At 42.5% G+C, this 27,941-nt stretch overlaps 1 protein-coding gene across 2 annotated transcripts in view; it reads right to left on the bottom strand.

Moving 5' to 3' along the window:
• The window catches only part of LOC311519653 (UPF0462 protein C4orf33), a 63,876-nt gene that overhangs the window by 9,799 nt on the left and 26,136 nt on the right, over window positions 1-27,941 (bottom strand). The window contains exons 1-4 of one of the 2 annotated variants that reach the window (XM_084626369.1): window positions 18,367-18,379; window positions 14,730-14,910; window positions 4,232-4,292; window positions 623-671 (exon numbers count right to left, since the gene is read on the bottom strand). In XM_084626369.1, the coding sequence (XP_084482495.1) occupies window positions 623-671; window positions 4,232-4,292; window positions 14,730-14,868 (249 nt within the window). In that variant the 5' untranslated portion in view covers window positions 14,869-14,910; window positions 18,367-18,379. Of the gene's footprint in view, window positions 1-622; window positions 672-4,231; window positions 4,293-14,729; window positions 14,911-15,030; window positions 15,062-18,366 lie in introns of those variants that run through there. The other variant, XM_084626368.1, reaches the window with a different exon arrangement.

Raw genomic sequence — 27,941 nt, 5'->3', positions numbered from 1 at the left:
ACTGTACACCTCTGCCACGCGGCTTGCACAGTTATTTTTAGTAAACGTCAGGGACAGGTCAGGGGCTCCATGAATTTTTGTTTGTTGCCCGTGACCTGTCCCTGACGTTTACTAAAAATAACTGTGACAAAAATCTTAACCTTACTAATAATATATGGTCCATCCTGTGAAACAGTTTGAGAATCTTTGTTCTAAGCTATAAAACCAGCCTGCAGAGGGAACACAAGCTAATTCCTGACCAGTAAGGTGCTAAGAGTCCCTTCTGTGAGATACATCATTCAGAGGTGAGGAGAAATGGTACCATGCAGGAGGTACCTTGCAGAATCAAGCCCTAAAATCCCTGTCCCTGGAACTTTTCTGACATCACTGAGGTCAGAGTAAATAAAGTAATAAATAAAAGACCCTTGTTCATCTGTGCTCCTTAAAACACAAAGATCAAAAATAATAATATTGCCAAGTGGAAAAACAGCAAAATTAGTGATGAAAGAAATCTTATTTTCTGAACAGCTATTACAAGCAACTGAGTACAAGGGAAAACACTATAACAAGTACTTAAAAAAAAAACCAAAGCTGGTTTTGGTTTTCATTTCATTGTTAAATATTTCTGCGAAACATTACTCACTTCAAAACAGTTTCCTCCAGAGAGCAATAATACAAGATGTTGTCCATGCCTAGCCAAAGATAAACATGAGAAAAAAAGAGAATTTCAGTTATAATGTCAAAACAAATTCCATAACTAGCTCAGAGTCCTCCCTTGTAAAATATTGAAGAATTTAATGTAACATCTAATCTCATCTTCAACTAGTCAGAAGCTTGTTCCCTGAAGACTTCAGTCAAGTTGACTGATCAGTCCTAATTCCCACTGGTAATGGAAGTGACAACATATGCATTCACACACTTTAAAGGCAGTGGTCTATTTTATCCCCATTAGAATAGATTACAACAGTAATCAGTTCAAATTAAAATGGTACCCAAATTTAAGTTATGTCTAGACAAAGAGAATAAATCAAAACTTCATCATCTAACTTTTTTGCTACATCAGAAGTTAATTACTACATAGGAAAATCAATTTAAAGACCAGCTGCTTGGATTCATTTAAATAATGTTCATCACATTGTACATAATCTGTGATGAATTCTATAAACAAGTGCCCCAAAGATAGTGAGATTTCAACATCCTACCAGCCCACAATCAATGTAACATCTTGTTTCACATAGAGAGAGATATATCTTTGTCATTTATGTCAGTGTTAAATAAATAACTTCCATTTACTCAAACCTCTGTTTACAAACTCAGTAAACAAACTCCCCCTTCTCTGTAAACATGAAGAATGTATGATTGCTTGATCTTTCAATAATTATATATATTTTAATTAATATGTTCTAGTTAGTTGTGTAGAGACCCACAGTTAATAATACAGCTTGATCCAGATGTGGTGACAACTTGCAGCATATTGTATGCTTTTTAAAATGCTGTGCCTCTATGGATTTGATACAATATTTGCAGTGTTTCATTTACAATAATGGGCCCTGAACCTGTGAGACACTGAGCACCCTCAGTTCACGCAAGAGAACCCCATGAAATTTGAGGGTGCGTGGCAACCTGCAGAAGGTACTAAGCAACTCACAGAATCAGGCCCAAAATTTTCAGAATTAGGATTGAAGATTTTATGTGATTTTTAAAAATATATACATTATTGAAATAAGTAAAATGACATACAAGGCATATTTCTATCTGGGTACTCTGGAAATAACAACAGAGGTTTGAATTAACGAACTTAGGAATGGAACTTGAAATTTGCGAACTGGACATCTAGAGTAGATTGTTTTCATTAAGGTCCAAATTTGCATACTCCTACTTATGCTGCGTAGTGCCACCAATAGCCCCACTGATTCCTAGGGGAATATTTCTGGAGTGAGTTACTGCTCATCATGCGTGACCATCTCATAGTCATGAATTGAAAAATGTATGCTTAAAGACAGATGAAATGTGCATGTACATGCAACTCAAGAATGCTCACTTTTGGAAAAATGGTGAAGAGGCAGCAGCAGTTGGGTTAACCCACCTCACACTAACATTCTTAGCTTTCACCATTTCATCCCCCTGATTTTCGTCCTACATTATGTGTTTTTAAGAAAGCTTAATGCCAGTCTCTCTTGTGGTTTAAATCTATATGATGTCTCAGAAAAATTAAAATTTTTAATATAAGACTTTTGATCATTTGAACCTGCAAAAAAAAAATTCAAAAAACCTACAAACACATAGGAACACATGGTCCTTGACTTGTTGCTGAAAGTTAATTGTAGGTCTGTAAGCAGTGGAGTGGTTAAGTTTTTACCAAGAATCTCCATATGTTACATATAAAGCCAATAAAAATAAATAGATCACCATGATACAAAGCATCTTCAGGGTCTAGATGCAATTATGAGCTGCCTAAGTATCAATCTGGTGGCTTCTGATAACATCTGAGTCTTTTGCCCGACTTCTAATGTGGTAATCTCTCCATTCCCTATTCATTATTTTAATTTGTAATATGGCACGTGCTAAGATACATCAAAACCATAATTAGCACCCCCCAAGAAACAGGTAGTACTAGCATTATTTTTTCTAGTAACAAACAATTAAATATTGCACTTAGCCCCTGAATTTTTTTTTAAATAAACAACCCCACATTTATGACCAGAATTAATTAGTCAGATTACAGCTGGCTGCCAAGCCACAAGCAGTAAGAGTTCTAAATAAACCCGTCATTATGCAGTGTATATAAATGCCTCATTTCAAGAGCAGTACTATTAATAGTTTATATAAATCTTCACATTTTTTAAATTTAAAAAATAAGTGATTACACATTTGCTGTGACTCAGAAGCAGTTTTCCATACGTGGGAAGGAATACAGGATATGTTTCATTAAGTGTAAATGGAGCAGACAATTTTTCTAATTAATAAAGATAATCTTTGAGTGACAAGCCAAGAGCTTTCATGGATGAACTAACATTCTGAGTCTTTAGTCTCTCGGGTTTATGGGTTATGGGGGCAAAAGAATCTAAAGATCTCTGGGCCCATGGATGAGAAAAATTTGATAAAATAGCTGTCACTAGAACTGGCTGGAAAACAAGAATTCCATTTTGAGAAAAATGTTGAGGTTTTGACATTTGATTCCATTCTGATGCAGAGGAAAACCAAGGTTCATTTTTTGCTGAGATAGAGAGGCCCTAGATTCTCCGAGTGGTTAGAGGCTAGATATGTTCCCTAACCACTGAGCTGTTTTGGGATCTCTCTCTTTCTCCCCTGCCCCTGTCCTGGACCTGAGAAACTCTCATCATACCCAATACGGTCTGAAAAAAGTTTTTGTTTCAATAAATTTGCATTTTCTAATCAAAAAAATTGTCAAAGAGTTCCCGACCAGCTTTAGCTACCAAGCTCTGGAAAACATTAAGATATTTAAACTCCTTTTTATATCACTGCATTTCCTTTTCAATAATTTCTCATTACCTATGGACTGGAGCTTTTCCTGTGTAATTAGCATTCTTTGTATGCCTAATTTAAGGCATAAAGCTGCTGGAATTCTCTGCAGCATAAAACAATGGCGGTGGGGAGGGAAATCCTTCCAGGTTTATTCATACTATGGCCAAGCTGCTGCCTGCGTAAAGTTTTCTCTGTTCTTTATCTGTGTTACTAAGAGCAGAGGTGATGTTGGGAGTGCAGCGGGGGAGTCCTTTTACAAGATCCAAGGTTGCAAACAAATTACAACCTAGAATGTTGAGGTCCACATAATATGCACAGTAAGATATATGTAAGAGCTGGGACAGCAATGTACTTCAAATAGAATTATCAAGAAGGGTGTAAAATTGGAATAAAGTTTTAACTACTCAAGCTAGCTTTCGCTACCCACCCCACAAGCCCTACTGCAGCACCAGTCCTGACTTGTCATCTTATGTTCATCTAGCCGCTGACTGTTCCTCTCCAAGTGCAGCACCTCCATATTCCCCTCACTCACACTCAGGCCTCCAGTTCTCCCTGTCATAAGTTACACCCGTATATAAACTGGTTTCATTAAAAAATAGTTAATGCCTGAAACTAACACCCCCAACGTCAATGTACAGTATGCCACTTACAAAAAACAAAAAAAGAAAAAAATCAGCAATACCTCTGAACATAAAGGTTACAAAGAACAAGGATTTAGAGGAGAAACATCAACAATGCATCATCAGTATTACAAATCAAAACTTACGGGCAAAGTTCCACTTCGAGATAGTCTTTAGTCTCACTACTCAGAAAAAAGGATTCAACAACTGTAAAAAAAACAAAAACAAACAATTCCAAGAATTAAGAAAGTTTGTACTTAGGAAAAGTGAATACCATAATCACTGCCTGTGATTATATCCATGGGATAGTCTCAGTCTTCACAGATAAACCACATGTCCTCTAAATTATTCTTTTATTCATCTTTAAGATGTTTCGGGCATTGCAGAGTTGTGAGGATGGAAAGATTGTCTCAATAATGTGATACACTCACATATTCATAATATGATTATTTTTCTCACGTGACAAATACAAATACTGTCTGTGGTGGGATCTCTAGGCATATTGTGTAGTTAAACACTGATATATTTGGAAGGGGACAGATTTGGTATTGAAGGGATAGGGTAGACTGGTCTGCTTTGACCTTACCCTTAAAGAAACCTGCCACCAAAAGAAGCCTTTAAATAAAGGTTTACCAGGATTCTAAAAGGTTTCGCTTGACCTTTTAGTGAAAATTCTGATTGTTCTGAACTAGTCTTCTCCTGCCTGATAAACACTTTTGTTTCTGCATTGCAGCATTGCACTTTGTAATGGGTAAGCAATCCAAAATATGAAAGAATGCTACTGTTAGAGCTGGGCAACATTTTTTACAAAAAAGTTTTCTTGAGGAAAAATTGCCGTATGTAAAAATGAAGTTTTATTTACAAATTGTTGACATCTTCAGAACGTTCCTTTTCTCAAAACTTTTTGGGATATTTTTAATCAACTTTATTATCAAAAATCATCATCAACTTTTTTCCCTAACTAAAAACATAATTTATGTTAAATAGAAATGTTTGTAAGATGCAAATGAAAAGTTCATGTTCAGTAATGTTCAGTAAATGAAAGTGTTCAATTTCAAATGCAATTTTGATTTAAAAAAACCTGACGCAGAGACATTCACAAACAAAAAAAAAACACCTTTAAAACCTTGCAAAATAGAAGATTTCAAAGTTTCTCAAAAAATAGTTTCTTTTTCAATCAGCTTCAGCCAGCATGTGTATATATATTTAAGTAATTTTAACTGCAAACCTTCTTAGACTTCTAGAAAATTAATATTCCAAAACATGTTTTAGGTTCATCTGTCGTCCAGTTGCTCCTAAATATAACTGTTTATTTTATAGAATTAATTTTAGCAATTCTTCTCGTACATACAGAGCATAATTTTTAACTCAGAGACTCTTAATTTGTTAACAAACTAAATATTTTTCATATCTTGACACAACTGATCATTTTGAGGGACACCCTACAATGCACCAGAAAAAGGAGGAGGAGTCATTGAGATAGTTCTGTTCCCTTCCAACCTCAGCTGCAGAAGACATTACACCTACCAAACAAAAACATTTGAGTGCATCCCAATGATCTGTGAGGCAAAGACAATAGAAAACTAGAGCTCCTAGTGATTTACAGACCTCCAGATGGAAAGCCTGTCAACTTCCTGGAGGAACTTCTAGAGCTACCGTCCAGCATGGTATTGGAATCCCTCAGATTCCTTGTCCCCAGTGACCTCAACCTCCATATAGACAATGAACATGATACAGTAGTACTTGATCTCATGGTCTACATGGAAACCATGGGATTCTCCCAGGCAGACTCTAGATCAGAGGTGGGCAAACTACGGCCCGCGGGCCACATCCAGGCCACAGGACCATCCTGCCCAGCCCCTGAGCTCCTGGCCGGGGAAGCTAGTCCCCAGCCCCTCCCCCACTGTTTCCCCTTCTCCGCAACTATGCCACCATGCGGGCAGCATGGCTCATACCTGCCCACCTTCCATGCTTTCCAATAAGCCTGTCCTGCTGCTCTGAGTGGCATGGTAAGGGGGCGGGGAGAATGGGGGGTTGAGTAAGGGGCAGGAGGTCCCAGGGGGCAGTCAGGAGATAGTTGGATGGGGTGGATGTTTGCGGGGGGGGGGGGGTCAGGAGACAGGGAGCAGGGAGGGTTGGGAGTTCTGAGGGGGGTAGTCAGGGGTCGGGAAGTGGGAGGGGGCAGGGGCCAGGCTGTTTGCGGAGGCACAGCCTTCCCTACCTGGCTCTCCATACCGTTTCGCAACCCCGATGGGGCCCTCGGGACAAAAAATTTGCCCACCCCTGCTCTAGATCCAGACATGCAAATGGACATATGTTGGATCCTATCTTCAGCCTAGGAGTGTATATTGTAGACAACAACAACATACCACTTTCCATACGATCATAACCTCGTCCAGACAAGATCATTGCCTTCCTTCCTTCCCACAATGACAGTGAGCATCCAAATGCTGATCCACCCCTGAAGATTCCTGAATTCTCTAGGTTTGCAACTCAGCACAGGAGGACAAGGCGCTGATGAGTTAGTACAACAGAACCATCATTTGATGTTCATTACCACTGATGCCTTTGTCTCAAGCCACTCTGTCATAAATATAAAGGGAAGGGTAACCACCTTTCTGTATACAGAACTATAAAATCCCTCCTGGCCAGAGGCAAAACCCTTTCACCTGTAAAGGGTTAAGAAGCTAAGATAACCTCGCTGGCACCTGACCAAAATGACCAATGAGGAGACAAGATACTTTCAAAGCTGGAGATGGGGGGGAACAAAGGGTCTGTCTGTGTGTGCGATGCTTTTGCCGGAAACAGATCAGGAATGCTCTTCAGATATCCTCAGAACTTCTGTTAAGTTAGTAAGTAATCTAGCTAGAAATGCGTTAGATTTCCTTTTGTTTAGTGGCTGGTAAAATAGCTGTGCTGAATGGAATATACATTCCGTTCAGCACAGCTATTTTACCAGCCATTAAACAAAAGGAAATCTATATGACACACCCGTTCACCCAATTTGATCAAGAAGATCACCTTGATTCACAGATTAACCACTATAGAAGTCGTGCATAGGCAGAAAGTTAGAATGCCCATGGTACAAAAAGACACTTTGAATCCACCCACCAGCAGCACAAACAACTCTTACAGGACTACACCACAGCAATAAGGAGGCAAAATAAGCCTTCTACCCCGTGTAATCAATGCAATCAATGCAACAGACTGATGCCCACTACTAATGGAAATAGTCATTGCCTCCTTCAGAGACATATACCTATCAAGCTTCTTGAAAAAATTTAATAGTTTGTAGGATTCATACAAGGTTTATGCGCTTGGCAACATTCAGGGCACACCCGGAGTGTTGTGCTGGACCTGTGCACACACAGCTCCTTTCAAGGGCATCAACCTTGGAATCTCGCCCAGATGACATGAACCGTGGGAAGCCTCCCAGGACTGGGCTCAAGGCCCGAGAGCAAGGAATGCGGTAGATAGAAACTGGTAAATAAGAATGTTAAACAAAGCCAGTGTATTCCTTTTATCTGTTGGAGAATGTAATGCGCGGGGGGAGAGAAAGAATAAAGGGGAAGGTGGAAAGCTGACAGGCAGAAGCCCGTTAGCAGACCAGCTTGCTTGCTTGCTTAAAGCTCTGTGCTGTCTTGTCATTGAACCGCAACAACTGGTGCCCAAACATGGGGCCCTCAGCACTCACCTCGCCCGGCAAGGGTTTCAGACGCGTCACTCATCCGCTTCATGGATCCCGGTGAGTATTTTTCATTGTGGTAAGTATGGGAAGCTCCCTCTCTGCTTTGCAAGTGCAACACCGCAATGAGCTACAGTATTTGCTGCGTAAGGCTCAGCACGACTGCCCCACTCGAGAACTCACTCTCCTGCTACAGGAGGTGAGTGCCCAATGCCCGTGGTACCCTGAAGCTGGAACCCTTAAGCTAGCGGACTGGGAGCGGTTGGGCCAGACATTGCACAAGGAGCCTCGGGCGCCCGTGCAGGCTCTACATGCCTGGCACCTCTGCCGCAACGCGATACAGCGTGTCGCCTCGGACAGGCCCTCCCTCGCGGGGCTGGTGCTCTCGCCACTCCCGTCCGCTCCTGCAGCCATCCCCCCTCCTGGCGATGCGACACAGCGTGTTGCCTTGGAAAGACTCTCTCCCGCGCCAACAGAGGGGCTGCCGACCCCGCCACCCCCGTCCGCTCCTGCAACCATCCCTCCCCCTGCTTCGCCCCCAGTGCCTCTATTACCACCGCCTCCCTGGCCTTCCCCACCGGAGCCGGTGTGTGATCGCCATCCCCTGGTGGGGCCCCATGCTCCAGGGCCCCCCGGGGGGTCGTCCACATCTGCTCAGGGGCTTTCGCTGGTGCAACGAATGGTTCACGCAGCGAAGACTTGCTCAGATATTATAGCAGAGGAGCTGGCTGATCTGGTCTTAGTTTGTCCGGTGATCTGGCAGGATGATGGCCAGGGCAACCAGGTTGCAAACTGGGTCAGTTTGCCTTACTCGGTGATCAGAGACGTAAAGAAAGCGATTCGCGAGTTCGGCCTCACTAGCACGTATGTAAGTGGTCTCATTGAAGGGCTAGGTACTGGGTACACCCTGATCCCTGAAGATTGGAAGGCGCTGTTGCGCATGATGCTGATGCCCAGTCAGTATGTTATTTGACTTAGTGAGTATCAGCAGATGGCGGAACGCCAAGCCCAGGTATATAGAGAGCAAGGTATCATTTATGAGCATTTGGCAGGGGAGGGCCAGTTTGCTACTGTTCAGATGCAGTCTCAACTCCCTCAGGCTGTCTTCCCCATTATTTCCACCTGCGCCCAGCATGCTTTCCGGAAGGTCCCGGATTCAGGCAAGCCTACCAAAAGCTTTGCCAGTATCCGTCAGGGTGCATCAGAGTCCTTTATGGATTTTACCAACAGATTGCAGGAGGCTATCCTCCGACAGGTGGATAACCCTGCGGCAGCTCAGGAGATCCTGTTAAAAATGGCGGTTGAAAATGCGAACGAGGATTGCCGCCGTGCTCTCCAGGCTGCACAAGCCTCTGGAATTCTAGAGCTGTCGGACATGCTGCAGGCGTGCCAAAACATCGGCACACAAGCACATAAAGCTGGAGTTCTGGCTGCCGCCCTGCGGAAAAGCGGGAAGGAGGGGAAGCGTTGTTACCGCTGTGGTAAGGAGGGTCACTTTCAGCAGGAGTGCCGCTCATCGACAGTGTCCGCCTGCCCCTCAAAGAAGTGCCCTAAATGTCGGAAGGGCTATCACTGGGCTAATCAGTGTCGTAGCAGGTTGGGAAACCGCACGACGGGTTCCCCCCGAACCCAGGGACAAACGGGGGTGTTTCCCACTCAGACAACTGTTCCTCTGCTTCAAAACCCACAGACTCCATGAAGGCGGCGACTGCCAGAAGTGCAGAGCTTGATTTGATTATGCAGGAAGATGCTGACTTTCAGTTGCCAGGGGAGGTTTGCGCCATACCTACCCAGGTGATGGGACCTCTCCCTGCCGGATTTGTGGGTCTGGTTCTCCCTCGCTCACACGCTGGGAAACAGGGTTTTTTTTGTCATCCCAGGGGTCATTGACGCCGATTACACCGGCGTTATTAAGGTTCAGGTATGGACCCATCTTCCACAGTCGCTCCCGCGTGGACGGTCAATTGCACAATTGATTTTAGTCCCCTATCAGGTGCCAGCCGCAGAGGATCGAGCCCGGGGCGGGAACGGCTTTGGATCGACGCTGTCTCAGTTGCCGTCTCACAACACGTCCTCTCCACTTGTTGCTCTAACAATGTCGGTCCGCCCCCTCAAAACCTCAGTTAACACTTCTCTTAAATAATGTTCCTTTTACAGGGCTGGTGGACACTGGAGCTGACGTTACGGTGATTCGTGATCCGGAGTGGCCGGTCGGTTGTCCAACAGTTCCTTCTAAAGAGTTGTGGGGGATCGGGGATAGCAAACCCGGGCGCCAAAGTTTGTCTTGGGTCACGGTCTCTAAACCAGGAGGCCGTGCCCTTGCTACAATCCGCCCTTTTGTACTCCCTGTCCACCTCAACATTTGGGGCCGTGACTTACTTGTAAAGCTGGACACCACCCTCGATATTAATATATAATGGCCCAAAATCCTCCCTCACCCACCTTGCCATCCGCATTACCATTGGTATGGCAATCCTTAGAGCCCGTATGGATTGACCAGTGGCCCCTCCCCCTAGAAAAGCTGAAAGCGCTTCATTCACTTGTATAACAATATTTGCATGCACAGCGCTTGGAGAGCTTTACTAGTCCTTGGAACTAGCTGCTGTTATTTTGGCCTTTCAATTTTTTGCTGATTGTTCCTTTAATTTGATCGTGGACACGCATTATGTTTATCAGGTAATTGATCATTTACCCCTTGCCCTTATTACCCCTCAGGTCGATGCGGACCTTCTTCGCCTGTTTTTGTCCTTACAGTATCTCATCACCACTCGTAATTTTCCTTATTTTGTTGCTCATATTCGCAGTTATACCCCTCTGCCTGGGCTACTTACTGAAGGCAATGCGCGTGCTGATCGCGCGTTATGTGGTCAGGTAAATTCCCTTTTTTCTGACCCCATTGAAAGCCATTCCTTTTTTTATCAGTCTGCCTCTGTTTTGGCCCGACAGTTTCACATTCCTGCTGATCATGCACATTCTATTGTTCGTTCCTGCCCCCACTGTGCCGCTGCTGCCCCTACCTTTTTTTATGCCGTTAACCCCAGAGGTACCGCAGCGAATCAGCTGTGGCAACTGGATGTCACTCACGTGCCACAATTCTGCCCCTATTCGTTTTTACATGTTTCCATTGATACCTATTCAGGATTCCTCTGGGCGATCCCACAGTGTGGGGAAGCCACTCCCAAAGTTATTCACCATTTGCTAGCCTGTTTTGCTGTTATGGGTCGCCCGAGCCAGATAAAAATAGATAATGCCCCAGCCTATTGCTCCACAGCCCTCTCCATCTTTTGTGCCCAATGGGACGTCTGTCTCAAACACGGGATCCCTTATAATTCCACAGGCCAAGCTATTGTTGAACGTGCAAATTGCACGCTAAAAACCTTGCTCGACAAATAATTAAAACAAGGGGAGCTGCGTCTCTGAACCTTAGGAGACATTCAGCAACAATTGCATATCCTTTTGTTTATTTTAAATAATTTAATGCTGAACACAGATCAGCAGACCCCCGCAGATCGGCATTTTCATAAATCCGAGGTACTGGAAAGACCGCGTGTCTATTACCGTCAGCTGCCCGATCCGCAATGGCTGGGCCCAGTACCTCTAATCACTTGGGATCGGGGATATGCTGCTGTGTCTCTCCCTGCAGGACTGTTGTGGGTTCCGGCCCGGTGTGTGCGACCGTCACTGAAACAGCATGGCGTGGCACCAGGGGCTATCGAACCCCATACCGGAGTTTCAGCTGACCTTGGAGGAGAACGCAGTGCGCGGTGCCTCCCGGGTCGACAACGACGGGACGGAAACGGAGGAGGCGTAGCGTCCCAAGCCAGCCCGTGACATGGGGAGCAGTAAAAGCATTGGTCGCCGCAGCTCAACGAAGACTGGCAGCAGATCAACAGCCTGAGACTCTGTTTGTGGCAATTCTTGCCCAAATTACTGCTAATTCTGTATTGATTGTATGCCTTTTGTGCCTGCTATTTCCTGTAGGGGTTGGCTCGGGAGCGCTTTCTCCGTTAAGAGCCCGAATGACATATAACCTATGGGAAAGATTGGCTTCAATAGCAAATGTTACCCACTTTTGTTTATCTGATTTTGAGCAGCTGAAGAATTGTTAGGTACATGCCTTATTCCAGTATGTCATCACCCTGAGGAAATTGGAAATGAGATGATGCTTGCTGCTTACGCGAACCTCTCTTCCCGGTACTCTAGCATGGCTAATTGGGGCCTGGCCAATTACACTTTACCTTCTTAAGCTCATTTTTTGCTGTTGCTGTGTGCAATGTATTTCCTTTTTGTTAAGGCTTTGTCGAGAACCGCCCTGGCAGGCGCCACGAGTTATGACCTCGTCTGTCCGGGAGTTAATTGGCTTGCAAAAGCAAATTGATGGCTACCATGAGATGGCCGAGCACAAATAAACAAAAAAGGAGGGGATGTAGGATTCATACAAGGTTTATGCGCTTGGCAACATTCAGGGCACACCCGGAGTGTTGTGCTGGACCTGTGCACACACAGCTCCTTTCAAGGACATCAACCTTGGAATCTCGCCCAGATGACATGAACCGTGGGAAGCCTCCCAGGACTGGGCTCAAGGCCCGAGAGCAAGGAATGCGGTAGATAGAAACTGGTAAATAAGAATGTTGAACAAAGCCAGTGTATTCCTTTTATCTGTTGGAGAATGTAATGCGGGGGGAGAGAAAGAATAAAGGGGAAGGTGGAAAGCTGACAGGCAGAAGCCCATTAGCAGACCAGCTTGCTTGCTTGCTTAAAGCTCTGTGCTGTCTTGTCATTGAACCGCAACAATAGTTCATTTGATACTTAAGCCATCACTTGACCCTGAAAACCTCACAGCTAACATCCCATTTTCAACCTCCCATTCCTAGACAAAATAACTGAGAAAGTAGTAATCAAGCTCCAACAATGCTACATAAACCAACACCTTGGAAGACTCACAAGCAAGTTTCAGACAACGGCACAGAACATAGACAGCTGTGGCGATACTAAGAGATGGCATTCTTATGGCCAAGATTTCTAGGCTAGTATTGCTGTACCTCTCTATAGCTTTTGACAAACTGGACCACAAGGTACTGCTAATGCTCCTACATGCAACAGCAGGAGTAGGCAGACCAGCACTACAGTGGTTCCAATTGTACCTCTCCAGAAGAGCCCAGAGTGTGGTGATGGTTCCCCCACTCTGAAGGCCCTCACCTGTGAGGTCCTACAGGGATCCATGCTATCCCTGCTTCTTTTTAATACCTACCTGAGAGATAGTGAGAGGCCATGGGTTCAGCTGCCAACAGTATGCTGATGAAACTCAATAATATACCTCATCCTCAAGTAATGCAGCCACCACCACTACTCAAATGTAGAACACCTACAAGAAATCAGCTCTTGGAATAAGAGCAGCTGTGCAAGCTGAACCCACGCAAGACCAAAGTGGTGCTCAATGGAAAGGCAAAATGCTATATAGCAGTGGTTTTCAAACTTTAGCAACCTAGAAGACTCCCATTTTGATTGAAATTTTTTTGGGGATCCACAAACCCCCCAGCTCAGCCCCAGGCCCTGCCCCCACCCCACCCTCTTCCCTCCCCACCCCTGCCCCTCCTCTTCCCCACCTCTTTCCACCCCCTCCCCTGAGCACCCTGTCCCCACTCCTCCCCCTCCCTCCCAGTGCTTCCTGTATGCCGTTGAACAGCTATTCCCTGGTGTGCAGAAGCACTGGGAGGGAGGGGGAGGAGTTGATCAGCAGGGCCAGTGGCCCCGGACATGATTCCTCCCCTCTCCCCCAAGCATGCCCCATCCCTGCTCCCCCCCCACCCCCCGTCCATCCCAGCGCCTCCTTCATACCTGAAGCCACTGAACAGCTGTTCCCCAGCGTGCAGGAAGCACTGGGAGGGAGGGGGAGGAGTTGATCAGCGGGGCCCAGGGACCCCCTGGAGTATCCTCACAGACACCAGTTTGAGAAACGCTGCTATATAGAATGATCATACACACTTTCCCAGTCTTCCATTGAAAGATAAAGTCCCCATTCATCAAAGTGGTGCATAGGCTCCCTGTCTTTTCATGAAGTGTGGATGACCAGGCAGCTTCAGTATTTAAAAATGCCTTTTTTTTTAAACCTCCAGCTTCATTCTTTCCCCACACATAACACCTGGCCAAAGTGATCCATACATTCATCACCTGGTAGATGGATTTCTGAAATTCACTGTGTATGAAGCCAAACTTGAAGACCATGTACAGGCTTCAGCTGGTACAAAATACAGCTGGCTGCGTCTCCAGAATACAGTCCACCATAAGCTCACCAGGCCTGTTCTCAAATCCCTCTACTGTATCCCAGTCAGCTTCAATTGCTAGTTTAAAGCTTTAGTCCTAATCTTCAAAGCAATTAATGCACCAAGTCCCAGATTCCTTAAAGACCAAATTTCCATTTATGAACCACCATGACAACTGTGATCTTCTAGGATAATGCAGATCACAAAGCCCAAGACAAAATAAATGAAAGCTGGAGAAAAAGCATTCTCAGCTGAACAGATCCAACTATGGAACAAGCTTCCAGAGGTCTAAAGTCACACAATATATTTCTTTGAAAATTGTACTTGTGAGGGGGTCAAATCCTGGGAGTGGGGGAGGAGTAGGAAGGTATAAATACTCTTCAAGCGCCACTCAAGGTAAACTTTGTTCACTTGAGACAACAAAATAAGACACATAATATTATGAAAATCAGCAACATTTAATCATCCCTCTCCTTTCTTGCATGATTTGATCACCGGTGAGCTAATAAGAATGTTGACATTTAAATTACCATTAGAGTCAACACTACTTTGAGTTAATGGGAGAAATTCTCTCAGAGCTATTTCAGGCTGTTTACAGTCACAAGAAGATATTACTACATAGGTGTTAGTGTTTTTCCACATTCTGAAATCTAATCTCCATAACCGCGCATGTGTGTATATATTTATATTTCTCACCTTCATAATCCCAGAGTCCATCAAAAGGCTTTCCTGGCTCACCAGATGGGGCAGAAGGGTCATCAAAGAATAGGGAATTCACTTTCATTATTAATCCTTGGTCACCTGCCTCAAATCTGATGATCACCGGCTCATGCATCACCTCTGTGCTGTCCCAGGTATTTGTAATCTTGTATTCCAACTACAGAAGATTACAGAAGAGGAAAAAGAGAAAATGTAAAATGAGTAAATGCTGGGTACCATCCTGTGGTATTGGGGACTGTGCCTTAATGTCTTATTAGCAAAAGCAGTATAAAGTTACCATTTATTTTGATGGATTCTGAATGTATGGGATCCTTTAAGGGGGAAAAAAGATGATGATTAGATATGATGATGCTAGGTTGAACAATTATCTCTCTTTTGGAGTACTATCATTTGGCTGTGTGAGCTGATGTGCCAATCCAACAGCACCCCCTTTGGCCAGAAAGAGCATTGCACCAGTGGTCACTTGATTTGGCATGGCAGTCAGTCAGCTCCTCTTGCCTGCGGCTCTGTGGTAGCCCCATTCTGGGCCATGGAGGTTGTTAGCCTCAGTCCCACTGAGATATGTAGGTTTTCCCCTTATACTTGGCATGGTCAGCTGATCTGAGTGCTCAAGGGTATGGAAATTCTTTCCATTCTCTAGTCTCTCAGAGAACCCAGACCTGCCCACTCCACTGGGTTCCAGCTCAGAACCCTAAAACCACAGAATCAGGCCTCAGCAACTCCTCCTGCTGTGCCCTGAACTCCTTCCTACCTCACATTGTTTCTATAGGCTTTTCCAGCCCGGAAATCCAGTCATCCCTTGTCTGGGTGTTGTCTCTGCACAGCTTCTCAGCACCTTACTGGAACAAGTTTCCTTCTCCAGGTTGCTTGCTTGCTCCCCTGGCAGCTACTCCACCCCTCTACTTCCCAGTTCTTTTATTTTCCCAGCTGCTGTGAGGTTGCCAGTCACCACTGGCTAGCAGTACCTGCATTAACCCCTTGGTTGCCAGGTTACCATGTGGCCAGTACATCCCTCAGCCCATGCCGCTACCCGCAGCCCCTATTGGCTGGGCACAGTGAACCACGGCCAGTGGGAGCCATGATCGGCCAAACTTGCGGACGCAGCAGGTAAAGAAACCGGCCCGGCCCGCCTGGGGCTTTCCCTGAACAAGCAGCATCCCAAGTTTGGGAAACACTGAAATAAAGTATTGAAAAGGCTAAATTCTCTGAAAAATCAGGTTATATGCATCTCAGATTGGGCATCCAATATTAGTAGACATTTCTGACATTCTCTCTGTGCCTCAGTTCTCCGACTCTAGAAAGCTCAGTACAAGTGGAATCTTCATAGAATTCATTTGCCAAACTCTAAAGAGTCTCTACTCATCTTGTGCAAACTGAAATTTTCAGACGCAAAAAGCACAGCCCTAAAAACAATGTGACCCCTATCTAATCTTTATTCTCTGCTCCAAAGCATGGAACCACCATAGTTTCTCAACAAAACAGTTGCAAGAATATTTTTAATATGAGCAAAGCAATGCATTTGTCCTTAACTTTATTCTGAGAAACATATTTTTACTGAATTTTTTCAAAAATTCATTTGGAAGCAGACATCTGACATGAAATATTTCATCCCAAACTATTAAAGTTTGGGAAAGTTATAAATAATTAAAAATAGGGTCTAATAATTGAAAGTATTTGGCAACCTTAACATTAGGTGTCACTACTTAAACTGCCTATAATAAAATATTATAGAACAAGAAAATACTACTTAGCAGAGCATATAGTCAACCTACGGAATTCACAGCTGCAGGATACTGTAGCTAACATTTAAAAGAAAGAATAATTTTATGACAGCTATTAAATAAATTGGTTAGTCTCTAAGGTGCCACAAGTACTCCTTTTCTTTTTGCGAATACAGACTAACACGGCTGTTACTCTGAAACATGTCAAAGTGCAAGCAGGGATCAGGAAGAAATCCTTCCATGCACAATTAGTGAGGTGAACCAGCAGGTTTGGGAAATTCTAGAGACAGGATATTAAACTAGATGGAGTGATGATATGATCAACAAGGGCAAATTATATATTCCTATGAATATTCAGCCTAAAATACCTTACAATAATTTGCCTGTTGTGGAATACACAACATACTCAAATGTACTGTTCGTGTATTACTATAGCTACTAAAAATCCTGAATATATCATTTTGAAATGATCATGCCTAACGCAACCATACATGTTGCCTCTTGGAGCTTCATATATCACTGTCCTGTTCACTACAGCAGCTTTTAACCAGAAGAAAAACAAGTTATGGAATGCACAGAAGTTTACTAGTACAAGTCTGGGTTTCTAGAACCATGAATTCTCTTGATGATATTATTAAAGATGCCATGATGCCAGCATACAAGCAAGTGAACACAAAGGGTCTGGCTGTAGTAAGCGTTAACCAACATAATTAAGGGTTAAATCGGGAGTAAAGCAGCTTCCAGTACTTTTGATGAAGCATCTCTCGAGTACACAGCAAAATAACATTGTTTACTGAATAGGAAAGGAGAAATACCGTGCAATTATCAAGCTTCAATAGTGTTATTACAAATATATTGTAATTAAGGAAAGTGTGGTAGACTTTAGAAATAGAGTTAACATGAGGAAGATTAAATTAATATTTTTTGTACATAAAGCATATTGAAAATTGTGTCATACACACTTCAGAAACATTTACCTTGTCTGGAACTGAAAATACACCAAGGGTAAGATTCTGTGAAGTGTCTTTCAGAGACACAAAGTAGAACTTCTAAAAGTATTAAATAACAGAGGAAAATAAATAATAAAAGGCTCTACGTTTTATTGCTTCTTTGAAGTTGCCAAAAGATGTGCTCATTATTTGCAGAAGACTTTTTATGCTGCTTGGTTTTTTTCCATTGTAAATATTAAGTCCTGATTTTCCATTCCACTGGATAAAAATCTGATTAAGGTCATGTTTCTATACCACAAAGGAGCAGCAAAAGGCATAAAGAAAATTTCAGAGTTTTCTTTTCAGGCTATGTCTACACTGTGGACCTTACAGTGGCACAGCTGTACCGCTGCAGCTATGCCACTAGAAGGTCTCCTGTGTAGCCGCTCTATGCCAGTGGGAGAGAGCTCTCCTGCTGGCATAATTAAACCACCCGCAATGAGCAGCAGTAGCTATGTCTACACCAGCACTTTCGTCGGTGAAACTTATGTCAGTCTGGGTATATTTTTGCACACTTCTGTCCGGCAAAAGTTTTGCTGACAAAAGTGCTAGTGCAGGCAAAGCCTAGGAAAACTACCTCTATTCATCAGGGGGAGGAATAGCTCAGTGGTTTGAGCAGTAGCCTGCTAAACCCAGGGTTGCAAGTTCAATCCTTGAGGGGACCATTTGGGATCTGGGGCAAAAATTGGGGATTGACCCTGCTTTGAGCAGGGGGTTGGATTAGATGACCTCCTGAGGTCCCTTCCAACCCTGGTATTCTATGAAAAGTACTTAAGGCATTATCGGTTTTTTGGAAAGCGTGCATAAGTTCATATTAAACTTTTGAAGAATAAGATATCCTTTAAACCAGTTTCTTATGTCACAAACATTTGTAAGTTATAACTCTTACAAACTTACACTTACCTCACTCGTTTTACCCTCCAGTGATTTTGTCTGATGATTATTAGCGAAAACATTTCTACTTTAGGGAACATAAAAAAGATAAGAACTGTGAATAGATAATGATATGGTGTAATTTAGTATTTCTGTTGATATAACATACAATCACACAACTTAGAAATATAGCAGTCAAAATCAGTTCTATACAGCCACAATTTTTGAGGGATTCCTTATTTTAGGAATAATATAGGGGAGTGGAATAGGGTGAAGATAGCTGGGTTGGTAAAGCATCATTTTGATAACCTTCTTCTTCCATCTAGTGGCAAGAAAGAGTAAAAAACTAGGTATCTGGAAACACTGTCATAAAACTTTCCAAATGCCAACTCCAAAGACTCATTGATGTGACAAAGAGTGGGTGAGTAATGCAGAAAGCCTAAAGTTTATGTATGAGTTCATAAGGGTGATCAAAAAATAAAGTCAGAAAGAATTAGAAATACACAAGCTAAGACAAGTCAAAGTTCTGTTTTTGCAGGTATATTATTCATTCAGCTTAATATTTGAATTTTCCAGACTAATCAGTCTAGATAATTTGACTATACGAGAACTTGTCACTATCTGATGCTGGATTCTGACTCAGTTGCTGAGATTTCCAGTGTACGGTTCTGCAAAAGTAAAGAGTCTCTATGAAATTTTACTGTAACTGCTTAAGAATCTATTCAGTCCTCAGATGTCACAATGATCAGAGTTATCTAAGGGTCAAGACAGATAGTTCTGAGGCATCTATTGCCCTGTAACTGGGGGTTTTAGGGAAATGTAAAAAAGAAAGCGTTATTAAAAATCAATTATTTCCTCTGAATTACCATTCACAGGAGTTTTGCCATGTTGGAAAAACCATGCGTATTAGGATTTGGGTGCTATGCAAGGGGAGGAAGTGGGTAAGTAACAGGAACTGTTATATTAAATAAGACCAGCGCTACATCTAGTCCCAAACCGTGCTCTTTGTTGGCCTGAAGCTTCAAAGGAAGGCAAAATTAAAACACTTAAGTGTTAAAGATGGGTCCAAATCAGAAGTGGAAGCACACTCATGGCATATACCTTCCATTCCCATTTCCAAGTTTGATACTACCTTATTCCTAAGCCTTAGAGGCAGTGAGAGGGAGCTGCTTAGTCCTCATCAACCTTTGTATAGTGAGGCTGCCATTTCTTTACAGATACTTCCTCCTACCTGATGCATTAACTCCTCTGAAGCTGAGGACCTATTACTGGCTCTCCAGAAGCCACATACTTGTCCCTCTGTGTGTGGGGAACGGCTTCTGCATTACACAATATGCATCCATTAGTTCCATTTAAATTAATGTAATTGAATTTTTAGATTTACTTTATAATAAAAATAGTAATAGCAATTAAAACCAATTCATAGATAAAAATTAAATGAGCTATTTTTCCAATTGTAATTAGAAACAGTAGGAAAGTGTCTGATACCTGCTTAGAAGGAAGTGATGGGCAGGACCAGCTATGCATGCTGCAATAACAGCTAAAATACACAGAGCCTTCATTTTTTAAAAGATTAAACCAGAACAAAATTTACCACATTTATACTCCAGCTCCTGCTATCACCGCTGAGTAACCGCTGGACATTTCTGATTTCTGCTATTTAAATGGTGATTAATAACGTTTACCGTCCTTGGCAATCTTTTAATAATTGACTATGATTACAGATTAGCATTCTGTACTAGTATGTTACGAGCGGTAATTCATTTTGATACTTTGAACAATTTCCTTAATCACAGTGGTAATAGCATAAAATATGCAGTCCAACATTATTAATTTAACTCCACTCATTGTAAGTTATAGTGGCACAGCAGCACCACTACCGTTAAGGTTGCATCACAACTTCTGTTTAAGGTCAACCTTTCTAAGTCCTCTGAAATCAACATGCTTTGTCAGATTCCTTTGAAATTTGATGTACTTTAGGAGAGTGCAGGGTCGGGTTAGTGAGCCAAATTTAAGGACATTTGGGCTACAGGTTGCAAAGATAAAACCACTCCTCAAAAATAGTCATTTTTTAAAAAGTTTCTAGGTGTTTTTTTTCTGCACAGAGCTAGAAATCAAACTATTGATGTGATTGAGACTATTCTGACCAACATCTATTGAGTTTTACCCAAGGTAGTGCACAGTACCTACTAAATCTTTGGGGGACCCACATTCAGAACATTGTACAATGTGCACGTTCCAATACAGTAAAAAGTTTAAAGAGTTTCCATTCCTGCTATTTTATATGCTTTAAAACTTGATTCTTGTAAGTGATCTAAAATCCAAATAGTTACTTGGATTGCTTTGAAATTTGGTGTGCTGTATGGAGTGACATTAGTGATCTAAATCTGGGGGTCCTTTGACCAAAGAGTTGCGGAGTTACAGGCCCCTGAAAAACCCAGTTTCCTTCAGCTGCTTGTACTGTTAAAGTGAGGGGTACACAGACTTCATTGAGATTTGATGGCTGTGAACTCACCATTCAATTAACACAACTAAGGATAAATTAATAACAACCCCCCACCTAAGACAAATGGAGTTTTGGACTGAGTGGCTGGAGGTTACCACAATTTGTAACTGACAGGTGGCAATTTTATTTTGTGGGGAATGTCTTCAAAGTTTTTTGGGGGAAAATTAGACATGTGTATGCCTCCTGGGATGGGAGAGGTATTAGGGGGGCAGAGCAGTGAGGGAGTAGGGGGACAGAAGTTTGGGGTTCCAGCAAGGAGATGGGTGTAGGGGGGAGGACAGAGGTTGGGGGCTCAGGTGAGGGAGACACAGGGATTAGGGGAGTGGAGGGTGGAACACTGGGAAAAGAGACCTATGGGCAGACACATCTGTTAGCTTCACATTCTCCCTTCCCAGGTGTATGACCAGACCTGGGGAGTTCTTGCTCCTCTAGGGGGTTCTGAACCCCTCTCCCTAACCCCTCATATGAGCAAGGATCAGGCCCTCTCAGAGGTCTGGAGAGGCCTGGGCCACTTCCAGCTTTTGAGGCCCCTAGCCATAATAAAAATAAAAAATTACGAAACATGAAAACAAAGTAAGGCACCAAAAAAAAGAGACATAATTTGAATTTTTTTTATTTAACAAATGCTTTTCTAGCTTTCTTCTGTGCAAATGCACTAATTATTGAGGAAAAATCTAGCTTTCGTGCAATGTCACACTTGATATTAAGCATGGCAAGCCCATTCAAACGCTCTTGTCCCATAGTTGAATGGTGATAATTCTTTACCTGCTTCAACAAGTTGAAGGAGGAGTTCACCTGAAACCACTGATGCAGGCAAACTGACAAAAATACACAATGCAATTGTGATATTAGGAAGCACCCCAGAGAGCCCAATTTCAAGTATTTCTTGAAGTAATCCCATTTGGCTTGCAATCCAATTTAAAGTTTGTGGAATATATTTGTTTTAGAAAGATGACCTCGTCACTGAGATCTTTTGAGATTTCTTTGTCGTACTGTTGCTGAAATTGTTCAGCTGCAGAAAGTAGATCTTCACTACTCAGTCTGTTGAACTGCCACAGAAACCCAAAAAGGGTACAAATTGACCTGATTGAATAGAGTCAATGATGACAAGGAAGACATTGACCCAATAATGCTGCTCGGCATCGGATTCAGTAGGTAAATTGCAATTGGTGGAGAACTCAGATGAAATGCCAATATTCTGTGCTACTAATCTGGACTCAGCCAGGATCGCATCCCATTGTTTATGAATTTGTTGAATGTCATTGATAACACTTTCAATGTTATCCCTCTCAACATCAATTGTAGCATTGCATGCTTCAATTACCAGACTAGTTTGGTGGATCATTGTAAGTAGCTTCATCCACAAAGAGATCATCAGAATGCATTCAAATTTGGACATGTGCTTCTGAATAAACTGAAGTTCAGTTCAAGCCTGTGCAGTGAGATTGAGAGATTAAAGATCATTTCAAGCCTTTCTCATTGAATTCAAATGCTGTGCAACTGGTTGAACACTATCAATCTGTGCAACGGATCTAGTTTGGACATCCCATGCAGTGAAACAGGAAGATACTGCTTCAGAATTTCCCACCTTTGTGGACTGCTACTGAAGAGACTGTACATTTGCTGAACAGTTCCAAAGTAAGTAATTTCCTCCTTGCATGATTCAGCACAGTCAACACCTACCAGGTTTAGTGTGTGGTTTCCACAGCTGGAGAAAATACAGTTTGAATTATGCTCAAGCAGAACTGTTTGTACACCTTTGTACTTCCCAGACATATTAGATACATTGTCATAGGTTTGACCAATGCACACTTGAAAATCTAACTTAAAACCTTCTAGAATTGCTAGTACTCAAGCAGCAATTTCTTTTCCAGTTTTTCTTGTGAAATTATCAAACAAAATAAACCTTTCTTCAATTAAAAATTTTGAGCTGTCTACAATCTTAACATATCAAATAGCCATAGTTCCTTGTGAGAACAATCTGGAGCGGCATCAAGAATGATTGTCAAATGATTCGTATTTCGAATCTCATCAAGAATTGCTGTTTGTATGAATGACCCACATAGCTCAATAAACTGGTTTTGTATGTGTGTGGAGAGATAATGGACTTGCATGCGCCTTTGACTGTCTTGCGATTCTTGAACAAGTTGAACATGCTCTGATAAAAGTGGGTCATATTTGTTGAGGAGTTCAACTATGCCTAGAAAGTTTCCATTTGCACAGTCACCAATATGCTGACTGGAACCAAAGAAAGCCAATCTCCGCTCAGAAAGAAAACGAATGACATTCAGGATGCACTCAAGAAGTTTTTTCCAGTTATTAGTTTCTGTAGAGAGTTCAGTCAAGAGTAAATTCTCAACTGAAGTTTCAGCTAATGCTGCCCTACTGGCTGATTTCCATGCAACATCATTTTCTTTGTGTGATGTTGAACTCTCATGTGATGGTATTCAGTCTTTCAATTTCCTCCAACCTTTATTGATGCTCCATCCTATCCACACTTGAAATATTCTGCTGTAAATAAGTAGCTAATCTACACTTGAAATCTTCTACTGTAAACATGTACACAAATGCTGAAAAGACTTAAAACGAATACTAATTAAAAACACAAAATGAAACTGTCAGACAGGTTATTATACTTATCACTGAATCAAAAACTCAAACATGCAAGGTATAATATAATTGGCTGAGCTGAAGACAAAGGGATGACATATATATAGTAAGCACAGACATGGATACAGACAGTAGGATAACGTCCAAAAATTTCAAACATGTGTCCTCAGAAAACTCACTGTACAAGACTGTCCTCACAAATGTTCACCTTGAATCTGGGCCTATAGACTACGAAAGCCTATGATGATGGCCAAGCTACCAACCTAGGGCTCAACCAATCAACCAGTCACCTCTTTTAGCTACCACATGAAGATAATAATGAGGAATTCTCACACATAAATAATTCCTTAGTCAACTAAACGTAAAACTATAAAGACACTAAAATGTAATAATTCTCTACCTTTCAACATGCACTCGATCCAGCACCAGCCACTCGTAGTGGTTTGTTTATATAATCAGCTGATCTGAGCTAACACGTTCATCACGGTCTAATCTTGTGCCATAAGAACTGATATATTTTTATTAATATTTATGAACATTTTTAACTCTTTAATATGACCAAATCTATATCAGTTAACAAAAAAATTATGCCTTTTACCAAATCACATCTCTTATTTGTTTAAGTTTGCAGCTCTAAGCCGAGAGAGTGTGTCACATTTTGGTCCAATAAGGATGTGCATAAAAACAAGTTGCAAAATTTATCAAATGCCAAAAAATTAACAGTTGTCTAAATTTGAGGCCCCCTTTGAGCTTGAGGCCCAGGCCAAATAACCCTCCTTCTCCCCCCCCCCCCATTGGCCCTGGCTGGGATATGGGGGTGGACCTTGCCCTGAGGGCTGGCTGAACCACTCTCAATGCTCTAATATGTGTGCCACAATCTGAGGGGCCTGTGCCTATCTACACAGGTTGGACCCCGCTTACGTAAGTCAGACTGGGAGGGAGCTTGCCCTTTGATGAATGTCTGAGGTGCCCTCACTGTCCCCAACGTAAGCCAGGGATCTTAGGAAGTCCTGTCCTTTCGTGTGGGGAGCTCAGAACAGTCATACTCCATGTATATTACAGGCTCCACTCAAGAGGAGGGTGGGAACATCTGTGATAAATGGAGTGGTTCACAAATCTCTGAGCTATTGATTGAGGTTATATTAATCTCCATGGGGTTCATCCTGTAATCGGAGTTAGTTTAGCCCCAGTCTCTCTAGCAGCCCAGGGGACAAGTCACCCTGTTACACACAGGAACAGAGAAAGGTGGCATTGACCACCTTCTCCGAACCTTTTGTCCTTTAACAGTGGTAGATGGAATCTGTGGGTGAAAGTGAATAGGTTGTAAAAGGACCATAGTGACCAGGGTGTGGGTGACATTTTGCCTAATGGTCAGGGCGGAAGGGAGGCTTAAGGTCTGAAACAGAGCCAGGCCTAATGGTCAAGTCAGGAGCCAACATATAAAGTCCAGGAACTAAGCTGAGAGCCAGAAACCAGGAGTCAGGTATTGGAGCCAGAGTACCAGAATCAGGGACAAAGAACCAGGAGCAGGAAACCAGGAGCAGAAGCAGGGAAAAGGAGCAGGCACGGGGAGGGGAGGGTCCAGAGTGAGGGCTAGGAGCAAGAAGGGAGCCAAGCACAGGAATAGGAATCAGGACCAGAAACACAGCTGTAGACTTGGAACACTATTGAGTAGCCAGAGTCCCAGGCCTGCTACAGGTGCCTGCTGGAGTCTTCAGCTAATCAGGTGCCAGCTTCATTAGCTGAGGGCAATGAGCCAAGTCTGGGCTCAGCTGTGTGTCCCTAACAAGGAGATGAAAATCTTGTACTTTTCAGCAACTGTGGGAATGGCAGAGTAAGGGCATGTTGGGGCATTACCGAAAGAGGGCAGCATTAAGGTTGTGTGGGCAATCTTAACAGTGTATTTCCTGGTTTTCAGAAGTTTGAGTTTTAGTCAGCTCAGTGTTCTGCAAGGGGTATACATACCACCAAGCAACTTTAAGTCTGTTACTTTTTTTTTTTTTTTGGCCACTGAAAACTGCCTTACATAACCATCCAAGCAACCAAAAAACTGGTTAAGATATGCTGCTCATTAACTAAAGATTGAATAATATTGTACTGAAAACCCTTGGAGTACTTAGCGTGCTCAGGGAAGCACATGGTTGCATATTGGAGATGATCCTTAAATGTATAGGTTTTAGTATATTAGAGATGATACAGATGCCCTGATTTCTGTTCTCCCAGGGATTACCGCAGACTAATACTGGTGTATGAGAGACCTTGAAATACTGTAGATGTACTTTTCTATAAATCTCAATCTATTTAATGAAATATACATATATTTTAAAGAAATCTTACTTGCTATTTGAAAAATAAACTACAGGTGTTGTTACTAAAACAATACACCAAACATAATTGGTGACATAAAAAAGAACACTAACATTGTTCTTAATTATTCATATTAGTTATCAATTCAATCATCTCACAGGAGAATACGGATCATTAGGAAAGGAAAGGAAAGGAAAGAAAACCATACCCGGCACTGTAATGTAAAATACACAGCACTAATTACCTTATTTTAAACAAAGAGCTAGGTTTTAGTTTTGTTTTTGAACAAAAATCAAGCATGATTAAAACTATCAGACTCTAGAACTGATTCACTTGCATATCCAGTTAAACTGGGTTTTTGTGCCTCAAAGTAACTGGCCCTCTGGGGAGCCTCCCTAGGTAAAAGAAGTTACTGGGAGGCACAGAGAGCCATACAGGCTCCTATTCCATCCTCTTAGTTGAGCTAAACATGTATCAATTTAAGCCTGTGCATAAATGTTTGCAGGCTCATGGCCCCAGTGTAGTAACTGGATCCTTGAGCAGAGGTCAGTGGCCCTTTCTGCATTGCTCTGTAGAGGTGGACACAAACCCTCACCCTATCACATAGATTTTTGTAACCCTGGCCCACATCAAGTGACTGAGATCATGAAAAAAATAAGTCTTTCCAGAAATCTTGTGCAAAGAGCTGGCCTGAGAATTGTGCAGAGGCTTAATAAAATAAGTCTTTGACAAGCACTCCATGGTTGGATGGCTCACCTCGAAAGAAAGAGAAAGAGTAATGTGATTTGGGGATGGAAATGTGTAGTGCCTCCCCTCTCAGGATTTTGCTGCAGAAGAAGTGGAGAGTGGGTACTTGTATCGGGATCCAGGTTAGCACTTAAAAACATTTGCAAGAGATAACTGTCTGAAAGCTGAGGTTCTGAGGGTTTCTAGATTCCCAGCAGCTGGAGGGCTTTGTGTAAGTTTTCAGGACTTACATGCACCAACATTAACTACTTAATTATCACAAGACCCCTTTGAAGTAGGTATTATCCCAGTTTCACAGATGCAGAAATGAAGGCTAAGAACAAAATCATCAAACTTGATTGTATAAAGTTAGAGAGCTACATTTATATTTAGGCGCCAATATAAAAGTGGCAGAATTTTCAAAAGTTCTCAGCTAAAGCTGAAGTTAATGGGAACTGCAAGTGCCGCACATCTGGATTTAGTACATCTGACTTGGTAAATTTTGGTCCATGTGACTTGACTTAAGACCTCAGGGAATGCTTCAGAGCTCAAATTAGTCACATCCTTAAGCCACTACATAGCCTTCCTTGGTATTGAGCTGCCTTTCATTGGAGCCAAAGGTCAGAATCGCTGCCAGATTCTGGTGAGCTTGTGGGGGCTGTGGCATCATCCGTTGTTGTCTGGGCAGCACCAATACCTCCAACAACCTTCCCATGCCAAAAAAAATAATCAAAGAATATCTGACTATAGTTTTTCTGGAGTCCAAAAGCCAGCCTGAATGACTGTGGAAAAATTTAAAATCAGGGACAAACTTTCAATGCTAGTACTCCAGAGGCATTGCTTTATTCTTTTAAAGTTATCTTACTAAGAAAAAGGGACAGAAGCTTTTTTTTTCTTTTTTTAAAATGAAAGCTATGATTCACCTTTACATTTAGGCATGGTAGGGCTCAGCATCAGCCATAGGCTCTGCAGGCTCATAAAGGCTGGATCTGACATCACAGAAACCATCATCCTATGGGCATGATAGGGTGTTCTTGTTTCCACTTTCAGCCAAGAAAGTCTGAATAGGCTTGGAGATTGAATTACCCTCTCATCCCAAAAAGGTGGTCCCTCCAGAGCAGACACATTGACCAAATCCTTGTATTGCCAGTTTTTCTATGGCTACTTCAGTCTCTAGGGTTGTTAAACCAGAAAGTTTCCTGATTATGCACGCGTGCGTGCACATACACTTTTCTGGAATTTGGAAAGAAAAATGAGGTGCAGCTGTGGGACCCTCCGCTGAAGACAGACACACACTTAGGCTGTATTTTAAAGAGGCTGATAGCTCATTTAGAATCAGCAGAACTTCAAAACAAAACAAAAAAGTAGTAAAGAAAGAAAAATACAGAACTTTGCAGTTGCCAACAGCTAAGAATGATTTTGTATGAATGAGACAAAGTGGGTGAGGTAATATCTT

The sequence above is a fragment of the Lepidochelys olivacea genome, assembly GCF_965140295.1.
Source record: "Lepidochelys olivacea isolate rLepOli2 genome assembly, chromosome: 4".
In the NCBI taxonomy this organism is placed as follows: domain Eukaryota; kingdom Metazoa; phylum Chordata; order Testudines; family Cheloniidae; genus Lepidochelys; species Lepidochelys olivacea.
This window is presented reverse-complemented; position numbering and strand designations above follow the sequence as displayed.